Source organism: Ceratotherium simum, unplaced genomic scaffold (genome assembly GCF_057802395.1).
Source record: "Ceratotherium simum simum isolate JZ-2026a unplaced genomic scaffold, ASM5780239v1 HiC_scaffold_43, whole genome shotgun sequence".
NCBI classification, from domain to species: domain Eukaryota; kingdom Metazoa; phylum Chordata; class Mammalia; order Perissodactyla; family Rhinocerotidae; genus Ceratotherium; species Ceratotherium simum.
The window spans coordinates 2,103,334-2,127,578 of NW_028261259.1; the positions used below are offsets into that span (position 1 = coordinate 2,103,334).

A 24,245-nucleotide genomic window follows, 5' to 3' on the forward strand; every position below is an offset into this window, starting at 1 on the left:
TCTCTCCTCACAAGAACCCTGTGAGGTACAGAGTAGCCCACTTATAAATGAGAACACAAATGCTTAGAGGGGTTAAGTGGCTTCTCCAAAGTCACACTACTGCCAAGGGACCCAGCAGTCTGAATCAGAGCTGGGATCTTAACCAGTATGTTAGACTGATTGATTATAATTTCACTAGATTCAACATGAATTTATTGAACATTTATAATGTGCATCAAGGACTACAGCCAGTGCTACATAGGACACAAAATATGTAAAACGTGTGAAATTGATCCTCGCTCTCTAAGACACAAAATAACACTGGAGAGATCAACTTCCAGCATGACAGCGTGAGTAGCTCTGCTCACCTGCTTCTCGGGGAAACTAGTGAATTTTTTTTTAAAATAACACCATTTAAAGCCCTTGGAAACGGTCCTAGGGCAAGACAGCAATCTAGTCACAAAAGCCTAAGAAAATTCAGCATTGACAATACAACAGAGCATGGAAAAGTTTCAACCTAAAGACACTCTCAAGAACAGTGCAAGTTGTGGTGAAAAGCAAGTGGGAAGAGAATCCTGGATCTAATGAAGATACAGCCCAGACTATAGGCCAGCTAGTTTGTAGGAGAGAACCAGCGAATAAGACAGCTGGGAAGAGCCCTCTTGGGGTTCGTACAAGTACCAAACATTAACCTCAGAAACTAATCCCTGGCAGGAGCCACAATTTGACTGGATTAGTCTGTAGAGGAATTTATGCCCCAGGGCACTGCTGAAAACAACACAGCAATGGGCCACAATTAGTGGAGGTTAACTGCTGGGTGTAATGAGGGCAAGAGTGGGAGAGAGTCCTACCTGTACCTGTCATCCTAGGGTGGCTCTGGGCAGGCCCCAAACTGCACCACCCAGAGAAGCAATATCAGAGGTCTAACACAGTGAGGAAGAAATACATCTCACTAAAATAATCCAGGTGGTATATAAACAAACAACAGTAACAAGCCCTGAAAGAGTCTGGGGGTGGGGGGCCAACACCCAGAGTTGTTACAATATGTTATCTAAAATGTCCTATTTATAGCAAAAAACTACCAGGCATGGAGAAAAACAGAAAAGTATGACCCATACACTGGGTAAAAGGCAGGCAACAGAAACTGCCTGTGAGAGCATCCAGATGTTAGATTTAACAGAACAGAGTTTAAAGTAGCTATTATAAGTATGTTCATAGAACTAAAGAGATGCATGTAAAAGAAGTTATGATGACAATTTATATCAAATAGAGAATATCAACAAAGATAAAAATTACAAAAAGGAAACAAGTGGAAATTCTGGAGTTGAAAACTACAGTAACTGAAATCAAAAATTCAACTAGAGGGGCTTGACAGTACATTTGAATTGGCGAAAGAATTAGCAAACTTAGATACATTAATAGAATTTATGCAAGCTGAAGAGCAGAGAGAAATAAGAATGAAGAAAAATAAACAGAGCCTGAGAGAAATACGGGACCAATTCAACGCATGAACATACACAGAACTGGAGTACTGAAAGGAGAGGAGAGAAAGGAGCAGAAAAAATATTCAAGGAAATAATAACCCCAAACTTCCCAAATTTATTAAAAAACAATAACTTATACACGCAGGAAGCTCTAAGAAATCCAAGTAAGATAAACACAAAGATACCCACAAACAGACACATCAGAGTAAAACATGCTGGAGGTAAAGACAAGGAGAAAAATCTTTAAAAGAATCAAGAGGAAAAATGACGAGTCACTTACAAGGAAAGCCAATAAGACGGACAGCTGGCTTCCAGCAGAAACAATGGAGGCCAGAAGGCAGTGGGAGAGCACATAGAAAGTGCTGAAGGAAAAAACGTTAACTAAGAATTCTATATTCAGGAAAGGTACTGTTCAAAAATGAAGAAAAAATAAAGCCTTTGCCAGATAAACAAAAATTGAGAGAATTCATTGCTAGTAGACCTGATTTACAAGAAATACTAAAGAAAGTTCTTCAGGCTGAAAACAAGTGACCCCAGTAAAGGTAATTATACATATTTTTTATCCTTTCTATTCTTAACTGATTTAAAAACCAATTGTATAAAATAATATCACACAATGTATCATGGCTTAAAACGCACAATTTAATATAAGTGTAATATATTTCCTAGTAACAGCCCAAAAGGAGGTGGATGGAAGCAAAGTTGCAATGAGATAAGGAAATGACTGCAGATGGTAAAATAATAATTATAACAATGCAATGTTGAGTTTGTAACATTAACAGATATAATACATATAACAACAATACCAAAAAAAAAGGGAAAATGGGAATCAAGCTACATAGCAGTAATGGTTCTATATATTACCGAAATTAAGGTAGTACAAATCTAAAGCTGATAAGACGTATATAGTAAACCCTAGAGCAATTACTTAAAAAAATTCAAAAAAAAAAACTAAAAAAAAGATCACTAATGAAATTAAAATGCTACATTAGAAAATACATATAGAAAACAAAAACTAAAATGGCAGATGTAAATCCAACTCTATCAGTAACATTAAATGTGAATAGATTGAACAATCAAAAGGGAAAGATTGTTAGATGGGATTTAAAAAAAACATGATCCAACTATATGTTGTCTACAGGAGACACACGAGATTCACAGAGACAAAAACACTGAAAGTAAATGGATGGGGAAAATATCATGCAAACAGCAGCCACAAGAAAGCTGGAGTGGCTGCACTAACATCAGACAAAATAGACTTTAAAACAAGAATACCAGAGAGAGTGACATTTTATAATGATGAAATGGTCAATAGTTCAAGACATAACAATTAAAAACATATATGCATCTATTAGCGGAGCATTGAAATACATGAACCTTTTAATAGAAATGAAAACAGACAATTCAACAATAGTTGGAGACTTCAATACCCCACTTTCAGTAATGTATAGAACAATTAGACAGAAGATCAACATGGAAACAGACGACTTGAACAACACTACAAACCAACCAGATCTAACAGAATTCTACAGAGCACTCCATCCAACAACAGAATATACATTCTCAAGTACATAGGGAACATTCTCCAGAACAGATCAAATGTTGGGCTATAGAACAAACCCCAATAAATTTAAAAGCATAAAAATAATACAAAGTATGTTCTCCAACCATAATAAAATAAAATTAGAAATCAATAGTAGGAATAAATTTGGCAAATTCATAAATATGTGGGAATTAAACAACACACTCATGAATAACCAATGAGTCGAAGAAGAAATCTAAAGGGAAATCAGAAAACGCTGGTTCTTTGAAGAGATCAACACAATTGACAAACCTCTGTCCAGTCTGACCAAGAAAAAGAGAGAAGATTCAAATTACTTGAATCAAAAACAAAAGAGAGAAAACAACACTAAGATATCACCTCACGCCCGTTAGAATGGCTATAATCACCAAGCCAAAAAACAACAAACACTGGAGAGGATGTGGAGAAACAGGAACCCTCATACACAGCTGGTGGGAATGCAAACTGGTGCAGCCTCTATGGAAAACGGTATGGAGATTCCTCAAAGAATTAAAAATAGAGATGCCCTATGATCCAGCTATCCCACTACTGGGAATCTATCCAACGAACCTGAAATCAACAATCCCAAGGGCCTTATGCACCCCTATGTTCATTGCAGCATTATTCACCATAGCCAAGAAGTGGAAGCAACCTAAGTGTCCCTCGACTGATGACTGGATCAAGAAAATGTGGTATATATATACAATGGAATACTACTCAGCCATAAAAAAAGACAACATCGTCCCATTTGCAACAACATGGATGGGCCTGGAGGGTATTATGTTAAATGAAGTAAGCCAGAAAGAGAAAGACAAACACTGTATGATCTCACTCATATGTGGAATATAAACCAACACATGGACAGAGAAAACTGTATTGTGGTTACCAGGGGCAATGGGGGTGGGGGGTGGGCACAAGGGGTGAAGGGAGACATATATATGGTGATGGACAAACAAAGCATTACAACCCAAAATTTCACAATGTTAAAAACTATTAAAACATCAAAAAAAAAAAAAAGACAAAACTGGAGGAAAAGAAAGAAAAAGAGAGGACAAGATTACCAACCTTACAGAAACAAAAAGGATTATAAACAAATACTATGAATAATAGTACACAAATTAGATAACTTAGATGAAATACACAAATTACTAGAAAAACACAAACTACAAAAATGACTCAAGATAATCTGAATAAACCTATAATAAGTGAAGAGATTGAATCAATAATCCACAAACTATGCACAAAGAAAAGCCCAGGCCTAAATGGTTTCACCGCTGAAATCTACCAAACACTCAAGGAAGAATTAACACCAATTCTTCCAAAAAAAAAAAAAAAAAGAAGAGGAAGAAACACTTTCCAACACATTTTATGGGACTAATATTACCCCGATACCAAAATCAGACAAAGATGTCACAAGAAAGCAAAACTACAGGGGCCAGCCTGGTGGCGTAGAGATTAAGTTTGCACGCTCCACTGTGGCGGCCCAGGGTTCACAGGTTTGGATCCCGGGTATGGACTGATGTACCGCTTGTCAAGCCATGCTATGGCGGTGTCCCATGTGAAAAAAAATAAATAGAGGAAGATGGGCACGGATGTTACCCCAGGGCCAATCTTCCTCCGCAAGGAGAGGAAGATTGGCAACGGATGTTAGCTCAGGGCTAATCTTCCTCACCAAAAAAAAAAAAAAAAAGAAAGAAAACAAAACGACAGACTAATATCTCTTACGAACATGGATGTAAAAGTCCTCAACAAAATACTAGCAAACTGAATCTAGCAATATATAAAAAGAATTATACACCATGACCAAGTGGGATTTATCCTAGGGATGCCAAGTTGGTTTAACATCCAAAAATAATTAATGTAATACATCATACAAATAGAATGAAAAACAAAAAATCACAAGACCATCTCAGCAGATGTAGGAAAAAGCATTTGACAAAATCCAACACGCTTTCATGATTTAAAAAAAAACTCAATAAACTAGGAACAGAAGGGAAGTTCCTCAATATAAAGGGCATCTACAAAAAATCTCCAGTTAACATCATACTTAATGGTGACATACTGGATGGTTTCCCTTTAAGATTAGGAACAAGACAAAGATTTCCACTCTTGCCATTTCTATTCTAAATTGTAGCGGAGGTTCTAACCAGGGCAATTAGGCAAGAAAAAGAAATAAAAGGCATCTATATCGGAAAGGAGGAGGTAAAACTATCTCTATTTGCATGAAGTGATCCTGTATATAGAAAATCCTAAGGAGTCTACCAAAAAACTATTAGAAGTAATAAATGAGTTCAGCAAGGTTGCAGGATACAAGATCAATATACAAAACCCAATTGAATTTCTATACATTTGCATTGAAAAACCCAAAAGTAAAATTAAGAAAACAATTCCATTCACAATAGTATCCAAAACCAGGAATAAATTAACCAAAGAAATGCAAAACTTATACTCTGAAGTTGATTCTAAATTCATACGGAATTCTAAGGCAACAAGCTACGACTAAGAAAACAATTCTGAAAAAGAAGAATAAATAGTGTAAGACTCATACTTCCCAATTGCAAAAGTCACTACAAAGCAACAGTTGTCAAGACAGTGTGGTACTGGTACAAGGACAAACATACAGATCAATGGAACAGAACTGAAAGACCAGAAATAAACCTATACACCTATGGTCAACTGATTTTTCACAAGGGTGCCAATGGTGCTGTGACAATTGAATAGCTATATGCAAAAGAATGAAGTTAGACCCTAACATTATCCCATAAGCAAACGTTTACTCAAAATGGAATCATACACTTCAATTGAAGAGCTAAAACTATAAAACACTTAGAAGAACACACAGGCATAAATCTTCATGACCTTGTATTTGGCAATGGACTCTTAGATCTGACACCAAAAGCAGAAGCAACTAAATAAATGAATAAATAAGTTAAACTTCATCATCAAAATTAAGAACTTTTATGCTTCAAAAGACACTATCAAGAAGGTGGAAAGACAATCTAGAATGGGAAAAAATATCTGCAAATCATATCTCTAATAAGGACCTTGTATTCGGAACATATATTAAAAAGCTCTTGGGGCCAGCCCGGTGGGGTAGTGGCTAAGTTCGCGCGCTCCACTTTGGCGGCCCAGGGTTCACGGGTTCTGATCCCAGGCACAGACCAAAGTACCACGTATCAAGTCATGCTGTGGCTGCGTCCATATAAAGTAGAGGAAGACGGGGCACGGATGTTAGCCCAGGGCCAATCTTCCTCAGCAAGAAGAGGAGGATTGGCAACAGAAGTTAGCTCAGGGCTGATCTTCCCCACCTCCTCCCCCAAAACAACTTCTTACAATTCAGTAATAAAAAGACAACCCAATTTAAAAATAGGCAAAGAATCTGAACAGATATTTCTCCAAAGAAGATATACAAATGGCCAATAAGCACATGAAAAGATGCTCAGTATCATTAGTCGTAAGGGAAACGCAAATCAAAACCACAATAAGATACCACTTCATACCCACTAGAATGGCTAAAATTAACAAGTTAGATAACAAGTGTTAGTGAGAATGTGGAGAAACTGGAACCCTCAAACACTGCCGCAGGAATGTAAAATGTTGCAGCCACTTTGGAAAATAGTCTGGCAGTTTCTCAAATAATTAAACATAGAGCTACCATGTAACCCAGCAATTCTACTCCTAGGTATATATCCAACAAATGGAAACGTGTCCACACAGAAACTTGTACATGAATGTAACAGCATCACTCATAACAGTCAAAAGGTGGAAACAACCCAAATGTCCACTGACACACAAACAGATAAACAAAATGTGGTATATCCACACAATGAAACATTATTTGGTCATAAAAAAGAATGAGATACTGACATATGCTACAACATAAATGTACCTTGAAAATATAATGCTAAGTGAAAGAAGCCAGCCAAAAAAAAAACCATATACTATAGGTTTCCCTATATAGATAGGGAAATCTACAGAGACAAAAAGTAGCTTAGTGGTTGCTTAGGGATGGGGTAAACAGGGTCAGGGGATAAAGGGATGGTAGCTGAAGGGTTCAGGCTTCTTTTTGAGGTGATGAAAATATTCTAAAATTTACTGTGGTGATGGTTACACACATCTGTGAATATATAAAAAAACCACTGAATTATAAACTTTAAATGGGTGAACTGTATGGTATGTGAATCATATCTCAATAAAGCTGCCTAAAAAATGTAGTAGCCAGCTCCAAAAGAAAAAATCATAGTGAAGAAAGCAGAATGTAGGGTCAGGGAGCAACATCGCTTTTGTTCATTATTAATCCTTCCTGCCCTTAACACCATGCCTGCATGTTTGCAAAAAAAAAAAAAGGACTACATGAAGTAGATGAGTGACAGGAAAAAAGCAGGGTAGGAAACCTGGATTTCACCACATGAAAAGAGCACAATTCTACACTATGCAATGTCACCAAAAATTAGACATAAAAATATCCTCACTTATACCTGGACATACAAACTACTAAAAACTAACTTACCAAATAAATTTCTGAAACATCAAATGAGTCTGTGTTAAGGCATTGTTTGAAGAACTGAACTTGTATTAATTGATTTAACCCACACAACCACCCTATGTGGTACATATATAGCTGATCTTCATTATTTACAAGTTCCATATTTGTGAATTCACCTACTCACTAAAATTTTTTTGGAATCCCAAATCAGTATTTGCAGCATTCTCATGGTCATTCGCAAACATGAGCAGAGCAGTGAAAAATTTCAGTCTATCAACACACACGTTCCAGTTGAGGTCAAACAAGGTGACACTCTGCCTTATTTCAGCTCTCATACAGAAATGACCAGAGGATAGAGATGGTAGGGAGCAGTGTGGTGTAATGCAAGAAGCTCCAGTTCTTTCGAGTTTAGGAGAGTTTAAGTCATTTTCCCAAGATCAGAAAGCTAACGAATGGAGGACTGTATGAGCCAAGGACACAAAGTGAAGAAATTGATGGTTGAATGAATTAATTGTTAAAGGGCTAAAAAAAGAGATAAAACGAGATCATAAAAAATACTTAAACCAAAAGAAGAAGAAATGGAGAACGGAAACAAAAAACAGATGAGACAGAAAACAAACAGTAAGATGACAGATTTAAATCTAACCATATCAATAATCACATTCAACGTAAATGTTCTAAATGCCCCAATTACAAGGCAGAGATTGTGAAAACAGTGTGGCAGTTCCTCAAAAAGGTAAACATGGAATTACCATATGATGTAGCAATTCCACTCATAGGTATATACCCAAAGAAATGAAAGCAGGAATCACTCACAGGTATACACCCAAAGCATTGATGTGGCATACAGATACTTGTCCACCAATGATCACAGCAGCATTATTCACAATAGTCAAAAGGTAAAAATAACCCAAGTGTCCAAACAAAATGTGATAAACACATACAATGGGATATTAGTCAACCTTAAAGATGAATGAAACTCTGATATATGCTAAACATGGATGAAACTAGAAAACATGCTAAGTGAAATAAGCCAGACACAAAATGCCAAATACTATATGATTCCACTCATCTTAGGTACCTAGAATAGGCAAATTCATAAGACAGAAGGTAGGGGAGAAGGGAGAACGGGGAATTATTGTGTAATGGGTATAGAGTTTCTGTTTAGGATGATGAAAAAGTTACAGAAATGAAGAGTCACAATGGTTTCACAATATTGTAAATGTACTTAATGTCACTGAATTCTAAACCTTATAATGGTTAAAATGGCAATTTTTATGTTGCGTATATTTTGCCACAATAAAAAAAAAAAGGGCAGAGATCATCAAACCGTAAAAAAGCAAGACCCAAGTGTATGTTGCCTACAAAAACAAACACTTTAAATATAAAGACACAAACAGGCTAAAAGTAAAAGGATGGAAATAGACCATGCTAGCACTAGTCAAAAGATCTGGCTACATTAATATTGGACAAAGTAGACTTCAGAGCAAAGAATATTACCAGGGATAAAGAGGACCACTTTATAATGATAAAGGAGTACATTCATCAAGAAGACGTAACAATCCTAAGCATTTATGTACCTAATAAAAGAGCTTCAAAATGCAAGGAGCAAAAAACAATGGAACTAAAAGAAGAAACAGACAAATCCAAAAAATTATAATAGGAGATTTCCACACCCCTACCAATAATTGACAGAACAAGGAGACAGAAAATCAGTAAATGTTGTTCAAGTCTTTCATATCCTATCAACAAACGTGATAACATTTATAGAACACTCCACCCAATAACAGCAGCACATGTATCTTTTTAAAGTCAAAATGAAACATTTACCAAGACCACATCCTGGGACATACAACAAATCAGATAAGCTTTTAAAAGATTCAAATTATGCAAAGCATGTTCTCTGACAGGGGAACTACATTAGAAATCAATAACAGAAAAAAAGTCTGGAAAATCCCCCCAATATTTGAAAATTAAATAATACTCTTCTAAATAAGCAATGGGCCAAAGAAGAAGTCAAAGAGCATATCAGAAAATATCTGTTACTGAACGAAAATGAAAACACAACATGTCATTATTTGTGGCATAGAGTTGAAAGAGTATCTAGAAGGCTGTTTATGGCACTCAACACCTTTATTAGAGAAAATGCAATGTACCAAAGCAATGACCTAAGTTTCCACCTTAAGAAATAAGGACAAGAAACGCAAGCTAAACACAAAGTGAGCGTAAGAAACAAATAAGAGCACCAGTTGATGAAAAAGAAAACACAAAAACAACAGAGAAAAATCAATGAAACCAAAAGCTAGTTCTTTGAGATCAGTCTAGCCAGACTATTAATGGAACAAAAGAGAAAAGACAAAATTAGTATCAGAAATAAGAGAGGTGACATCACCACATTTGCTATCAATAGGAAAAGGATAATAAGGAATACTATGAACAACTTTTGTCAACACATTTGACTACTCAGATGAAATGGACAAAACCTGTGAAAGTTAAAAATTACAACAGCTCATTCAAAAAGAAATAGATAATCTGAATGGCTCTATATCTACTAAAGAAATTGAATTTGTAGACAAAAAGCTTCCCCCAAAACTTCAGGCCCAGAAAGCTTCACTGGTGAATTCTACCAAATATTTAAGCAAGAAATAACACCAATTCTAGACACACCCTTCCAGAAAACTGGGGAGGGTATATACCGCGCAGCTCAATCTGAGGCCAAGGTTACTCAAAAACTAAAACTAGACAAAGACATTTCAAGAACACTACAGACAAATATCCTTTTTGAACATAAATGTAAAAATGTAAATCAAGAAATCTTTAGCAAATTGAATCCAACAGTATATAAAAATAATATGCCATGACCAAGTGGGATTTACCCAAGGAATGCAAGGCGAGTTTAACATTTCAAAATCAATGTAATTCATCATATTAAAAAACTAAAAACAGAAACCATGGGATGAATTAAAACTATAAAACATCTCTAAGAAAACACAAGAGAGAATCTTAGTGACCTTGGCTTTGGCAAAGATTGTTAAATACAATACAAAGAGCGGAAATATAAAAAAATATATATAAACCAGACTTCATTAAAATTAAAAACTTCTGTTCTTTGCACTGGTAAGAAGTAAAAAGGTAAGCCACAGAGTAGGAGAAAATATCTGCAAAAGATATATCAACACGTAAGAAACTCTACAATTCAATAAGACAAACAACCCAACTTAAAAATGAGCAAAAGATCTGAATAGACACCTTGCTCGAGAAGATATACAGCACGCAAATAAGCACCTGAAAAGATGGTCAACATCATCTGTCATCAGGCAAATGAAAATCAAAACGACAACGAGATAACACTAGACTAGAACGGCTAAAACTAAAAAAGACTAACCAGACTAAGTGCTGGAGAGGGAGTGGAGCAACTAGAACCTGCACACATGCTGGCGGCAATGTAAAATCGTACAACCACTTTGGAAAACAGCTTGGCAAGTTTTTAACTAATCACACACCTACCACACAATTCAACCATTTCACTCCTGAGTATTTTCTCTAAAGAAATGAAAGCACATGTCCACACAAAGACTTGTACACCAATGTTCACAGAAGTTTTTTTGTTTAATAGCCCAAAACTGGAAACAATCCAAATGTTCCTCAATCAGGTGAAGGAACAAACAAAATGTGATACATGCACAACACAGAATACTACTCAAAAATAACAAGAAATGAACTATTGATATATGTAAGAACATGGGCGAATTTCAAAATAATTATTCTGAATGAAAGTAACTGAGCCAGGTAAAACAAAGAGTACATATTATATAATTCCATGTATATAAAATTGTAGAAAATGAAAACTTATCTACAGAGTCAGAAATAAATCAGTGGTTGACTAACGACAGGCAGCACACAGTTGTAGGGAGGAATAACAAAGGGCCAGAGGGAATGTTTTAGAGGTGACGCTCATTATCTTGATTATGGTGATGGTTTCATGGATGTACACATATCTCAAGATGTATTAAACTGTACACTTTAAATATGTGCAGTTTGTTGTAGGTCAATAATACCTCAATAAAGCTGCAAGAGGAGGAGGAGAGGAGGGGGAGAACAGAGAGATGAAAGAAAAATAAATCAGTCTAGGAGGACCAGGATCCAGAGTTCAGAGAGGGCAGTGAAAAAGGAGGTCAAGAAACAATCAAGGAGCATTCCCTAGAACTGAAGAACACAAGTCCTCAGCCTCAGAGTCAGCCAAGCACCGATCAAAATAAACTGAAATTTTAAAAAAATCTATACCTAAGTACATAATCATGAACACTTAGACTACCAAGGATAAAGATCTTGAAAAAGTTCAGAAAGAAAAATAGATCAACTACAAAAGAACGAAAGCAGAACATAGAAATTAAGAGCATGGCCTTCCTGATTTTGACAATGGCTCTGCCGTGTATTAGCCAAGTGACCCTGAGTACATTACTTAACCCCTCTGTGCTTCAGTTTTCTCATCTGTAATAATAATAGTAGTAAGGAGTAGCAGTCATGTGGTTGTTATGAGAATTTAATAAATTAATCTATAAAGTGCCTAGAACAGTGCCTGGTATGTGTTAAATACTACATAAGTATCGGTTAAATAAATAAATCACATTAACATTCAACTTCTCATCAAAGGGCCGGCCCGGTGGTGCAACCAGTTAAGTGCTAGCACTCCGCTGTGGCGGCCCGGGGTTCGCTGGTTTGGATCCCGGGCGGGCACCGACGCACCGCTTGGCAAGCCATGCTGTGGCAGCGTCCCATATAAAGTGGAGGAAGATGGGCACGGATGTTAGCCCAGGGCCAGTCTTCCTTAGCAAAAAGGGGAGGATTGGCAGACGTTAGCTCAGGGCCGATCTTCCTCACACAAAAAAAAACTCATCAAAAATACTGGATGACACAAGTCAAAAGAACAGCACTTTCAAAGATTTGAGGGAAACTAATTTGCAAACTCAAACTTGATGCCTAGCTAATGACCACTCATGTGTACAAGGGTAGAACAGATTCAGAAAACTCACACCCCGCACAGCATTTCTTAAGAATTCAATTGAGAATAAAAACCAAGGAAGGCTTTAGGCCAAGAAAGATGACCAGAAAATAGTACCCTCAACTGAAGAAAGGAATTTTTAAGAATCTCAGGAAGCAGCTTTCCAGCAAGCCTAAAGAACCAGGTGTGACAGCAACAGAAATAAAGACCTCAAGAAGGAGTCTCCAAGAAGAAAGAGGACTTGATAGAATACCTAATAAAACAGCGAGTTTGGATGTGGAACCGTATAAAGAGGAAAACAGAAAGAGAACACCAAGAAAAAGACAAAAGTAGCACAAGAAAAGAAACAGTATCACAGCATAACTTGCATCTGGAAAGTGACAAGAATTTACAATACTATTTGATTTTTCAGCTTTTAAAACAATCCCATATACAGCCAAAGCCCTGACAGTTTAACGTGGGATGCCAACAAGGCAGAAGGACAGCTGGCAAGCTTGGGGTGAAGAGTAAGGGCAGCAGAGGTAGAAAAGCTAATACCTAACCTTAGAAATGAGAAGTCAAGGGATCCTTTAAATGGAAGATGTAATAAAAAAGACACATCACTCAAAGTTATAAAGCTTACCAAGAGAAGAAATAAAGACAGTGATTTACTACTAGGAATGGGGCAGGGGATGCCGCATAAGTGACGAAATCCTCTCCTATCATAGCTAGAATTCAATAGATAGATCCAAAACCAATAAATCAGGCATAATCATGATATCTAGAGACAGAACCAAAACAGTTAAAAGTGGTTATCTCTACAGAGTAGAAATGGGATGAGATGCAAGTCAAGTTTGATGGAAGTTTTAAAAACAAAGGAAACCAGCATTCAGTTGAACAGTTTCTCTTTGGGAAAAACACAAGGAATACTGAAACTGCCGTCAAAACAAGGCTTTCGGTTCCTCCTGGATAGGAGCTAAGTAAAAAGCAAGATCTCACCAACCTCAGCAAAAGAATGCAGTTCACTGTGACTCACGGGCACTTCCTTCAAAAACGAAGGGGCGAGAGGCATGAAGCGCCGCTGAACCTTCCCAATCCAGAAATTCCAAGCACAAAATCGAACTCGGACGGGATCAAGGGAACGATAAAGAGAAAACTCAATAACGGCCAAAAGTCGACATACACATTAACAAACAAACAACAAAGTATTTAAGTGCATCCAGGAATTCGGAACATTTCAACAAGCATTCTGTCCAGCAGTCGGGGCACCTAGAGAAAGGGGCACTTATGAGACTCCTATCTCGTCCTAGACGTTTCTAAGATGCTGCTTTCACCGTAGGCTCTAAAACAGCAACAAAAGTCCTTCCACACCAGGAGAAAACCTTTCCAGCACGGGCAGTAAACAACAAAAAGCTCGCCGCGGGGGGTTACTTGACAAGGTTGTGAGAGGCTGGGATCAACAGGTGCGCCTCGCTCCCCAGCTAACTCAGCGGGCCAGGCGTGCGCAGCCCAACACCTTCGAGCCTGTTCTGAAACCCGAAACGCGCTGTGCCGAGAGGAAACACGGCCGTGGGCGGGGCCTTCCGGGCCGGAAAAGCGGGCAGGGGAGGAGCAGCCCTCCAGCGAGCTCAGACCCCGCTCGGCCCTCGCCCCGCCGACGCTGCTCTCCCAGGGCCCCGAAAACGAGCGTCGGCGACCAACCGCGTGTCGGGCCGCGGCCGCCCGCGGGGCCCACAGAGCAGCGCGGGCCCCGGCACGGCACCCCGGGGACAGGCGGCGGGTCCCGAGGGCCGCGGCCGAGACGCGCTGGGGCTCCGGGCTTGCCGCCAGGCACCTCCTCACCTTCTCTTCCACGCAGCTGACAACGATGGACGGGGACCTGCGGCTGAGCCGGCGAAGAAAGCCGGGACTCCCACAGCAGCGGCGCGGCCCCGGACGAACCCAACCAGAGAGACTGGCGGGAGCGGCAGCCGCGGCACCGGGACTTCCTCCCACGTGCGCGCCGTCGACCGGAAGTGCATGCGTGCAAACACACACACGCACTCATGCGCATCAACTCCTCCAGCCAATTGCCATCAACAACCCCAGTTCATTTTACCAAACACAATTTTTGTTTGAAGAAACCCAACACGGCCATATGTTCTGAAGTCATGGTATCGTCATCATCTCAATTTTTCAATACAAATCTCTAGAAGGCACTTTCTACAAATCTTCCAACAGGTCCAGGTAAAAGTTTGCAGATAAATCACTTACAAAGAGTGGGAGAAAGCGTTAGTCCCAGAGGCAGTGACTGAAAACATGGGTTCTGCCTCATCCTCAAGCAGTAGGACTTTTGTAAGTTACTTAACCACACAAGGTGGTTGTGAGGTTTCACTAAGGCAATGCATGCAAAGCATTAGCACAGTGCCCAACAAATAGGGAGGATCTGATAAATGGTAGTTATTATTACTCTTTTCCTTTTCAGAGTCATGACATTTAAAGCCATCGCTCAGCTATTTATCCTGGGCTGTCCTCGGGGCCTTGGATTTTTATGGTTGAAGAAGTCGGGGAGACAATCAGATCAGTGGTTGCCTACGCATTCAGCATCATCAGTGTCCTGCAGGGGGGTTTTCTCTTTGTGATACACTGTCTCCTCCTTAATCGCCAGGTAAGGCTAATAATTCTGTCTCTCACCAGCCTAGTCCCGAAGTCTTGTTGAATGGTTGTTTACATTCTCACTCCTCTCTGAACTTTTGTGTTTGTATTTTGGGGTTGTCTTGATTATGGGAAGAGCGTTTAGGTGCTGCTTGGGTATGCCGTGTGCGCTGGGTTTCATAGCATTCTAACCTTTAGCTTTCTGACATATCTCTCAAGAGCATACATTCATCGGCTTGGGATGCCATAACAAAATATCATAGACAGTGTGGCTTAGACAACAGAAATTTATCTTCTTACAATTCTGGAAGCTGGAAGGCTGAGAGTAGAGAGTGAGTACAGTCAGGTTCTGATGAGAGCTCTCTTCTTGGCTTGCAGATGGCCACCTTCTCACTGTGTCCTTACATGGGAGAGAGAATGAGAGAGAGCTTTCATGTCTCTTCTTATAAGGAATTGATAACTAATCCTCTCGGATCAGGGCTCAACCCTTATGACCTCATTTAACCCTAATTACTTTCATAAAGGTCGTATCTCCAAATACAGTCACATTGGGGGGTTAGGGCTTTACCATATGAATTTTGGGGGGACACAATTCAGTTCATAGCAGAGCATGTATGAGTCAGGATAAGGCAGATTATGCTGCAGTAACAAATAGCCCCACCCTTTCTAATTTCAGTGGCTGACAGCAATAAAGGTTTACTTCTCACTCAAGCTACATAGCTGTGGCTTGAACTACATTGTCTTCACTCTGGGTTGTAGGCTGAGGGGGCAGCCCTCATTTAGAACAGTGGTATTCTTATGGCAAAGGGAAAAGAGATCATGGCAAAGCACAGCTTAGCTCTCTTTTATTGGCCAAAATAAGTCACATGGCCATACTTGAATTCACCAGAGAGAGGATGAATAATCCTCCGGTAGTGAGGTGAACTATAGGAAGGGGCACTGGAATATTTGGCATAATCTACCACAAACTCAGAGAGACTTCTGCTCTAATTCCAATTTTTCCACTGAGTGAGTTGCTGTGTGACCCTGGGCAGGTTGCTTACCCTCTCTGAGCCTTGGTTTTCTCATCCACAAATGTGGCAATACCTACCTCCCAGAGTTGAGAATTAAATGAGATAATGCTATGTAAATCTCCTAGCACAGTTCTTGGCACATATTAAGTTTCCAGTGAGAGTGATTATTATAATTTTACTCTTTACAGAAGATTGGGAACAGTTTTCCTGAATTTTTTCCTTTGCTTTTAAGTGGAACCACCAGCAATTAAGATTGACAAAGAGACCATCTTAACACTTCATTAATTTCTCTTTCATCTTTTATTTCCTTATTAATGCTTGGAACTCTTCACACAGAGAAGAAGTAAAATACAATTTAAGTGTCTTGATGAAATCATGTTGAGTATTAAATACTTAAATATCTTTTAAGAACGTGTTGAGGAGGTTAAAAGAAGGCAACTGATGGAATCACAGGGGTGGTTTAGTGTAGGGGTTAGTGTCACGGCTCTGGAGTAAGAATGACATGATTTTTGAACACTGGCCTTGTGACCTTAGACAAGTCAGTTTACCTCCAAGAGCCTCAACTTCTTCATCTTTAATTGGGGATAAGAGAAGTACCTTCATCATTGTGCTCATGTAAGAACTAAATGATACATTGTTGATAAAGTGTCTTGAACATGGCTATGTTCAATAATTGGTGACCTTCATCATCATAATCACCAACACCACCATCACTTTCATTATCATCCTTATCATGACCACAATCACTTTCATAATTTCTACTATCATCATCATCATAATCATCACCATCACCACCTTCTTTATCTTCATCATCACCTTAACTATCATTATCATCATGAGCATCATAAGCTTCATTATCATCACCATCATCACCATCATCACCACCATCTTTAGCACCTTGTCATCACCATCATCACCATCATCACCTTCATTATCATCACCGTCATCACCACAATCTTCATCACCTTCACCCACACCATAACCATCGTCATCACCATCATCACCTTCATCATCATCACCAACACCATATATAGAGTCCATATGGTGTCTGACATTTAGTAAGCAGCTTTTCTACAATTGAGGAAGTTGACTTTAAATAAAATGAATCAACATAAGCATGGCCAAGATTATACAGAAAACCAATGAAAGAGCAGTAGAGAGTAGGGCTTAGATGTATATCTTTAGTCTCCTACTTTAGGGTCCTGTCTCCTGAACCAAGCTCTGGATGTAACACAAGCCTCTATATTCCTCAAACTTTCAGGTGCGAATGGAATACAGGAAATGGTTTACTGGGATGAGGAAAGGGGTTGAAATTGAAAGCACTGAAGTGTCTCCCTCATCTACCCACACCAAAATGGTAAGATCAGCTCTTCTCTGGTGCCACGTCCTTGTCTGAACCCAACATCTCATGCTACCGGGAGCTTCCTGGTTTCTTGATCTGAAAGAAAAGAGAATTTGCATTACATTCCTGCATTAAACCGCTGAAATTTCTGGTTTTGAGACCAAAACCAGAAGAGATCTTCTTTCTTTCTTCGTCTCTCCCTCGCTTCCTCCTTCCTCCCACCCATCCTCTCTTCCTCCTTCCTTCCCTCCCTCCTTTCCTTTTCTTCCTTCCTTTTTCTCTCTTTGTTTCTTTATCTCTGTCTCTCTCTCTCTCTCCCCCTCCTTCTCTCTTCTCATCTTCCCCTCTCTGTCTTTCTTTCTTGTCTCTCTTTCTTTCTTCTTGCTCTCTTTCTCACTCTCTTTCTCTCTTTCTTCAGTCCATCCACAAATATCCAATGATAATTAGCAAAAATTTTTAAATTTATTTAGCAGAATTCATTTCACAAATATTTATTGAGTGTTTAATATGTGCCAGGCACTGATTTAGGTGCTGGGGAAAGAGCAGTGGACACATGGACAAAAATCCTTGTCCTCACAGAGCTGACATTCTTGTAGGGGGGAGGCAAACGATAAATCACAAAAAGTGGATTTTACAGTATGTTACAAAGTGATATAAGCTATAGAAAAAAGAGCAATGAAGAGAAATCAAGAATGCATGGAGTGGGAGGAACTCAGTTTTAAATAAGTGGCAATGAGGGGCCTCGATGAGAAGCTGACTCTTGAGTAAAAACTTGGTTTATGTATCTGATGAAAACGACCCCTGGTTTGTGAAATTATCTGGATTGAGAGGACTATGAATACACTCTGAGCACTTTGGTGGTCAGCCATAGATTCCTGATTGCTATGACTCTTGTAACTGATCTTGTCCCACACTGTGGCCTAGGGGCTATGCCCATGGAGCTGTTACAAGAGATGCGAGCTTTATTTAGGACATTAGGCTGAGCCAGCAGAGCCACTGCACCTCCTCCTCATCCTGCACGTGATCTTGTTCCCTCACTCCCGAGCTGTCTCCTGGGGGGCTGCCTTCGGTTGAGTTCTCCAAAACTAGAACCTAAGAGAGATTAGAATCCTTGTGGTTCATTGAGAAAGAGAAGAAGAGTGAGGGAGGCAGGATGGGGCATATCAGCAGTGGTGTGGCCCCAGGTGGAGTCTGGCTTCAGCCTGATCCCACGGGAGACTCTGGAGTGTGAATTGAACATGGAATTGGAAACACCTTGAGACAGGTGGCCGGCATTTTGTGCTCTCGTGTCATTCAGTTATTGGCCCTTTGGGGAACGGGGTTTAACCTTTCTGGAGAGGCAGCTCCTTTGACTGCAGGCAGTTCTCTGGAGAAGGAGGAAGCTGTAAGTCATTAGTAACTGAAACTCACAGCAGCTGCAGTGTGGGTGTGCTGGCCTGGGAAGAGGATCTGAGTCTGGCGCCACAAGTGTTCAGTGCAAGGGCCAAAGAGAAGAGCCCCTGGAAGCCCATGAGGACAGCTGCTGTGGGAAAATGCTTAATATGGCCCTGTAGGCAATGATGTTTCTTGTCCTATATCTTCCAAGCAAGACAAGAATGAAAAGCAAATTTTTGCATCAGGAAAATTTGAGTATTTAGCTCAGTGGTTCTCAGAACCATCTGGAGAGCTAGTAACAATACTAACAAGTAATACTCCATCTTACTTGAATGAGTCTGAGTCTCTCTGTAATTTATTAGCTTTCTAGATGATTCTCATACACACCAAAGTTTGAGAACCACTGCTTTGAGTGAACCCAATGACTACCAAGAAGCAGATAATTATAATCCCTCATCCTTGGACAACACTTTATATTCTAAAAAACACATATTCAATCTTATAAGCATCATTGATCCTCCACAGCATTTAAGGGATCCGTCACTGTCGTGTTTAAATGTAGCCCAAGTGTGTGGGTTCAAATCCCAACTCCACCACTTCCAGGCTGTGTGACTCTGCACTAGCCACTTACTGTCTCTGTGCCTCAGTTTCTTCATCTGTAAAATGTGGATGCTAATAGTATCTATCTCAGAGTGAAGATTAAATGAGGTCATATGTATTAAGTGCTTAGCATGTGGCCTTGCACACTGCAAACACACTGTAAATGTTCATAAAAAGATAAAATAAAGATACCATCATAGATGGTGTTTTGGGGGAAAAAGGCTGTAAACAGAGTCAGATATTAGGACCTCTTAACCAAGCTTTGGATCTTAGTGAAATTCTATCTTGTCATCTCTAGGCATGCTAGAAGTTTTAGTTAATTTCTAAGGTGTTCATTTCTCTTCAACTTTTTCTCCATATTCTTCCCCTCAAGTAGGAGGAACTGGGGAAGTCATCAGAATCCTATCGCAGAAGAGACGCTGCACCTGTCCAACCACAGCCTCAGATTCATCTTGTCACTGTTTCTTGGCAAAGAACAGGAAGCTGAGCTGTTTATGGACGGCGCCCCACCCGTGGTCACATATGGATGAGAACAACGCCACCATCCATCTTTCCTGTGAAAATGAGTGCTGACATATTCCTCTATTTGGGCTTCTATCTCCATAGAAAGAAGGGGGCACATGGGAGAATTCTTAGATCCAGAATCCAGTATTGTACATCACGTGCAATTAAATGCTCAAAGAATCCTTTTTAATGACGAGGGAAATAAGTGGATTTTCTTCTTCCAGCTGTTACCATCTTGTCCAAAGCTGATTGGCTGACATCTGGATTCAGCTCACAGATGCCTCTCTGACCTCTGTGTTGCATTTAATGCTCCCAAAGATCTTGCATCACTGAATATTTGCATAACTTAATAATTCCATAAGAATAAGTATTAAAAAGGGGGTTGCATTCTTGCAATGCAAAAGTACACCACTATCCCTGCTTAGGGGTGCATAGTCACTGGGAAGCATCTTGTGTTCTGATGATCGGCACTTCCCTGGTTTCATTGCCTGATGACTTTTTAGAACCTATCCTATACCCTGGTTAAACATAATTTTGTTTTCTTAGTGTCATCTCGAACATGTCCTCGTGTAAATGCTCCCAAACTAAAACAGCTTGGAGTATCACAGCAGTGGTTTGGCCTTATTTTCTTTGTTTTACCATTTCTAATTTATTTTCTAAACTTATTGGATTTTAGGCATGTTTTTCAGCACTATAATCACTAAATGCCTGGATAACTTTGTTACTAGACAATGTTTTAAAAACAGTGTTAGATTATAACAATGGTAAATGTTAAAATAGCAGCCAAGAGAAGCCATAATTCATTTGAAGAAATTTTGTGTTCAAATTTTAGGTCATGGACAAAGGATTGCATTGCTTTTCTGCTTCACCAGCTCAAGTGTCTCCCCCACATCACAGCGATATAACCAGAGTGTATGATTCACTCCACCTGCTGGTTTTTAAATGATGTGATTCCTCTTGAAAAGGTAAAATTTAGGGAGATTCACGTGGTTTCAAAATGTGTGCCTGCATTGTGACTTTATATCATGCAATTTCAAATTTACACCAGTAAAACTTGCATACAATGCAACCTTTTTCAGGAGGACAATTTGGCATTGACTATCCAAATTTAATATTTTAGTACATAATTCTTTCATTTAAAAATTCCACTGGTAAGAATTTAGCCTAAAGGTATTGTGATAAGGGCATTTATAAATACAGGGTGATATGATATATAAATTCAGAGTGAGGTGATATATTCTATCTCCCTGAATTATTTGCTGTGGTGTGTTGGATGGAGGAAAAAGGAGCACCTTGTATGTAAACATGTTACCTTAAACCTGTAAATACATTTACAAGTCCACTAGGCTCTCACACCCAAAGATAAGCCAAGCTTGCCTGGCTTATCCTGCCAGCCACCAAACACTGGAAAACAAAGGCATTGGTTTCGCTGAGTCTCTCTGGAGTATACTGGACCACTTCATGTATTCCCCCAGGTCACTATGAGCCCCTTGCACTGCTTAACCCATGACCAAAGGTTTGCCTTGATGCATCAGTACGGAGCAAACAGTGGCTAAAGGCCAAGAAAGACTAATCAAATCCTGTGAATAAGGCAGGACAGGGCTTTCATTAGCTCATTGTTGCTTATTTGATCAATTCACTAATTGTTTACTAACTTATTGAATGAGAATAAATGTGTGTATGGCAATAAACAAGTGACTCACAATTTTACTGGTTGTCTCTTATTTGAACTGGCCCTTTGCTGCAACCCAAGGGAAAAATCTAAATTAAAGAGCACTCTCACGTACAATAATTGTCATTTGGTTTAAATAGAACAGATGCACTCACAAAAGTTCACCAAGTATGTTTACTGCAGTGCTTTTTGCAATGCAAACAAAGTGTAATCAGTCAGGACTGTTTACATAATTTTTATGTCCATATCATTGACATAAATAATCAACAAACAATTTATAGACTAGAAAGATAAGGTGATATTTACCTGAGCCAAGCTGAGGACTAGCCTGGAAGTGCAGTTTCCACTGGGGAAGAGGGTCCTCTGTAGAAGCGTGATTTACAGCATGGTTATATACCGTTTCAGAGCAAAGAACATACCTGATAGGAATACAATTTTGTTTTTCTCAAAGTCATAAGGAGAGGTTTTGCTGCAATTTAGCAGATACACAGCAGGTCAACTTGACCTTGGTTTTCTTGGAAGAAAAACTTATCTTCAAAGAGGTACTGGTATTGGTATCAGAGGAAGGGAAACATTCACCTCCATGTTTAAAGAGCACATCTTTTGCTTTGGGTAAATGAGGAGATGTACAATGCATGTTTGGTGGGCCATAAGTCATGCTGCTCTGGGAAGAAACAAGTTTTAGGCCAAATCAGGTTTAACCCAGAATGGCTTCCCCATACACCTCAATATGTGAAAACTTCTAATTATTCTTATTATTTTCATCAACATAATGTAATAAATAATATGCAGTGAAATTTTTTAAATGAGACATGTTTTCATGTGCTCTTATAAAAAGACCTCCAAGATATATGTGTCATGCGAAAAAAGCAGTGTGTGGTTCAGTGAGTAGAGTAGAATCCCTTTTCTGTTAAAAAAAAAAAGTTTATAAGTAGACAAATTTTTATAGGGTCACTTCCCATCAAAAGGATCGAGTGAATTCAAGAGAATATCCTTCCTCTGTTCCACACAGATAAAATGAAGGGAGTTAGGGGCTACTAAGCTATAGTTGGGCCCCTCTAAGCTGATTATCTTGCCTTGAGTCAGTCCATTTATGGTAATCAAGCTACTTGGGCTGCTGGAAGCCAGATTTTCCTTATTGAAGGACTTCTCACTTTGTAAAGGGCTCCAGTGGCAACATTTCTGAAGATTCTTTGTTCCAGGGTCATCCTGGTGCTATGGGTTCCCAGCTGGCATATGTGTAGTGCCATCTCTGTTATTGAGCAAGATTTTATTAACCAATAACCTGTGTTAAGGTAGCAAAACTAATTTCTGCTGCTCAATGTTTTTTGTGCTGTTTCAATTCCCTCTTTTCTTTGTACCTTCCTCAATCTTGAAGGAAATAGAGTGATGACCACTCTAGCTACTTCCTGCTGAGTAGGGGGGAAGATCAAAGTTTCTGAGTCTTTTGTTCTTAAAAATAATCAAACTAAAGAGACACATTTTGTGGTGTCACATTTTGATCCCCTACATTTCTGCCATTGAAACTTCAAGAAGTTTCACAGTCCAGAAGCTGAGTTGGTAGCTTGTTCCATCTCACTGAACACCAACCAGTCTCTTAGTTCTGGCAATAGGTCAGTCCAGAAATGGACTGAATGAAATACATTTCAGGAGGTGGTGATGTAGGTAGGCTCCCAAAGTTAGGCCTATGAGCAAGAAATCAGGTATTTAAAAAGAGGCATTTCTATGAAAACAAAAGAAAAGCAAAGGTTAATGGTTGAAGACAGATTCTGAACTCACTAGAGTCAACTCAATCAACTTTTGATCTTGATCTTTTGTTAGCAGTTGTATGAAGCCATCAGTTTCTCCGTTAGAGTTCTGTAATTTCTTACCCAGTTCAGTTTTATGATCTGAAAGTTTATCAGAAAGACGTATTCTAGAGTAAGTGTCAGAGACCTTTCCAGGAATCTCTGAAGCATTTGCAAAAGCTCCAGAGTAAAACAATAACAGTCGGTAAATGACAAAGGACTTAAATATGGCAATTGACAAATAAATTTGATAATTTCTGACATATAATGTTTTATAACCAGGAGAGATCAGAATTTTAAGACTTATATAATTTATAAAACACATATTAATAACATTTACCCATGTAATATAACTAAAAATGTTTGTTATTATTTACTAAATGGAAAAAGGAAGCATTTTGACCAGACAGCCCTCATCCAGAACCTCTCCATTCCTTGGGTGAATGGCAGACATAACGGAAAGGTGGAGAATGTCTCTGTAAGGCATACACTCACCTGTCTCAGTGGAAATCTCATTCTCTGGGCATAGAGTTCAGTCAGAACAACAGACAGCCTTTCTCTCCTGGGGGCTCTCCCTAAATCCAGGACCACGACTCTCACTGCATACAGAGTGCAGAGTCTGGAGAAAATCAGATATCTGTTGGTAAAAGCTGTGATATTTACTTAATTTTCCAATAACTAGAGTGTTTTAGAGTATTGGACCTTTAATAAATTTGATTTTTTTGATTTTTAAATACCTAAATCCAATTCATTGATTGGATGCAATGTTTATTGTATGGTGTAAAATATACAAATATACAAATAGAAACACATAGTTGAATAAATGTG

General features: G+C 39.0%; 1 protein-coding gene and 1 long non-coding RNA gene across 2 annotated transcripts in view; both read right to left on the reverse strand.

The window, feature by feature from the left end:
- Window positions 1–16,744, reverse strand: part of LOC147911370 (5'-3' exoribonuclease 2-like) — a 76,045-nt gene extending 59,301 nt beyond the window's left edge. Inside the window, 2 exon segments of the mRNA XM_087428021.1 lie at window positions 14,334–14,533; window positions 16,687–16,744. Coding sequence (XP_087284147.1) covers window positions 14,334–14,533; window positions 16,687–16,744 — 258 coding nt within the window.
- Window positions 16,745–17,489: 745 nt separating this feature from the next.
- Window positions 17,490–24,245, reverse strand: part of LOC147911371 (uncharacterized) — a 32,421-nt gene continuing 25,665 nt past the window's right edge. The window contains exons 5-8 of the long non-coding RNA XR_015551226.1: window positions 23,913–24,036; window positions 23,410–23,519; window positions 21,937–22,049; window positions 17,490–17,576 (exon numbers count right to left, since the gene is read on the reverse strand). This is a non-coding gene — a long non-coding RNA (uncharacterized LOC147911371). The remainder of the gene's footprint in view (window positions 17,577–21,936; window positions 22,050–23,409; window positions 23,520–23,912; window positions 24,037–24,245) is intronic.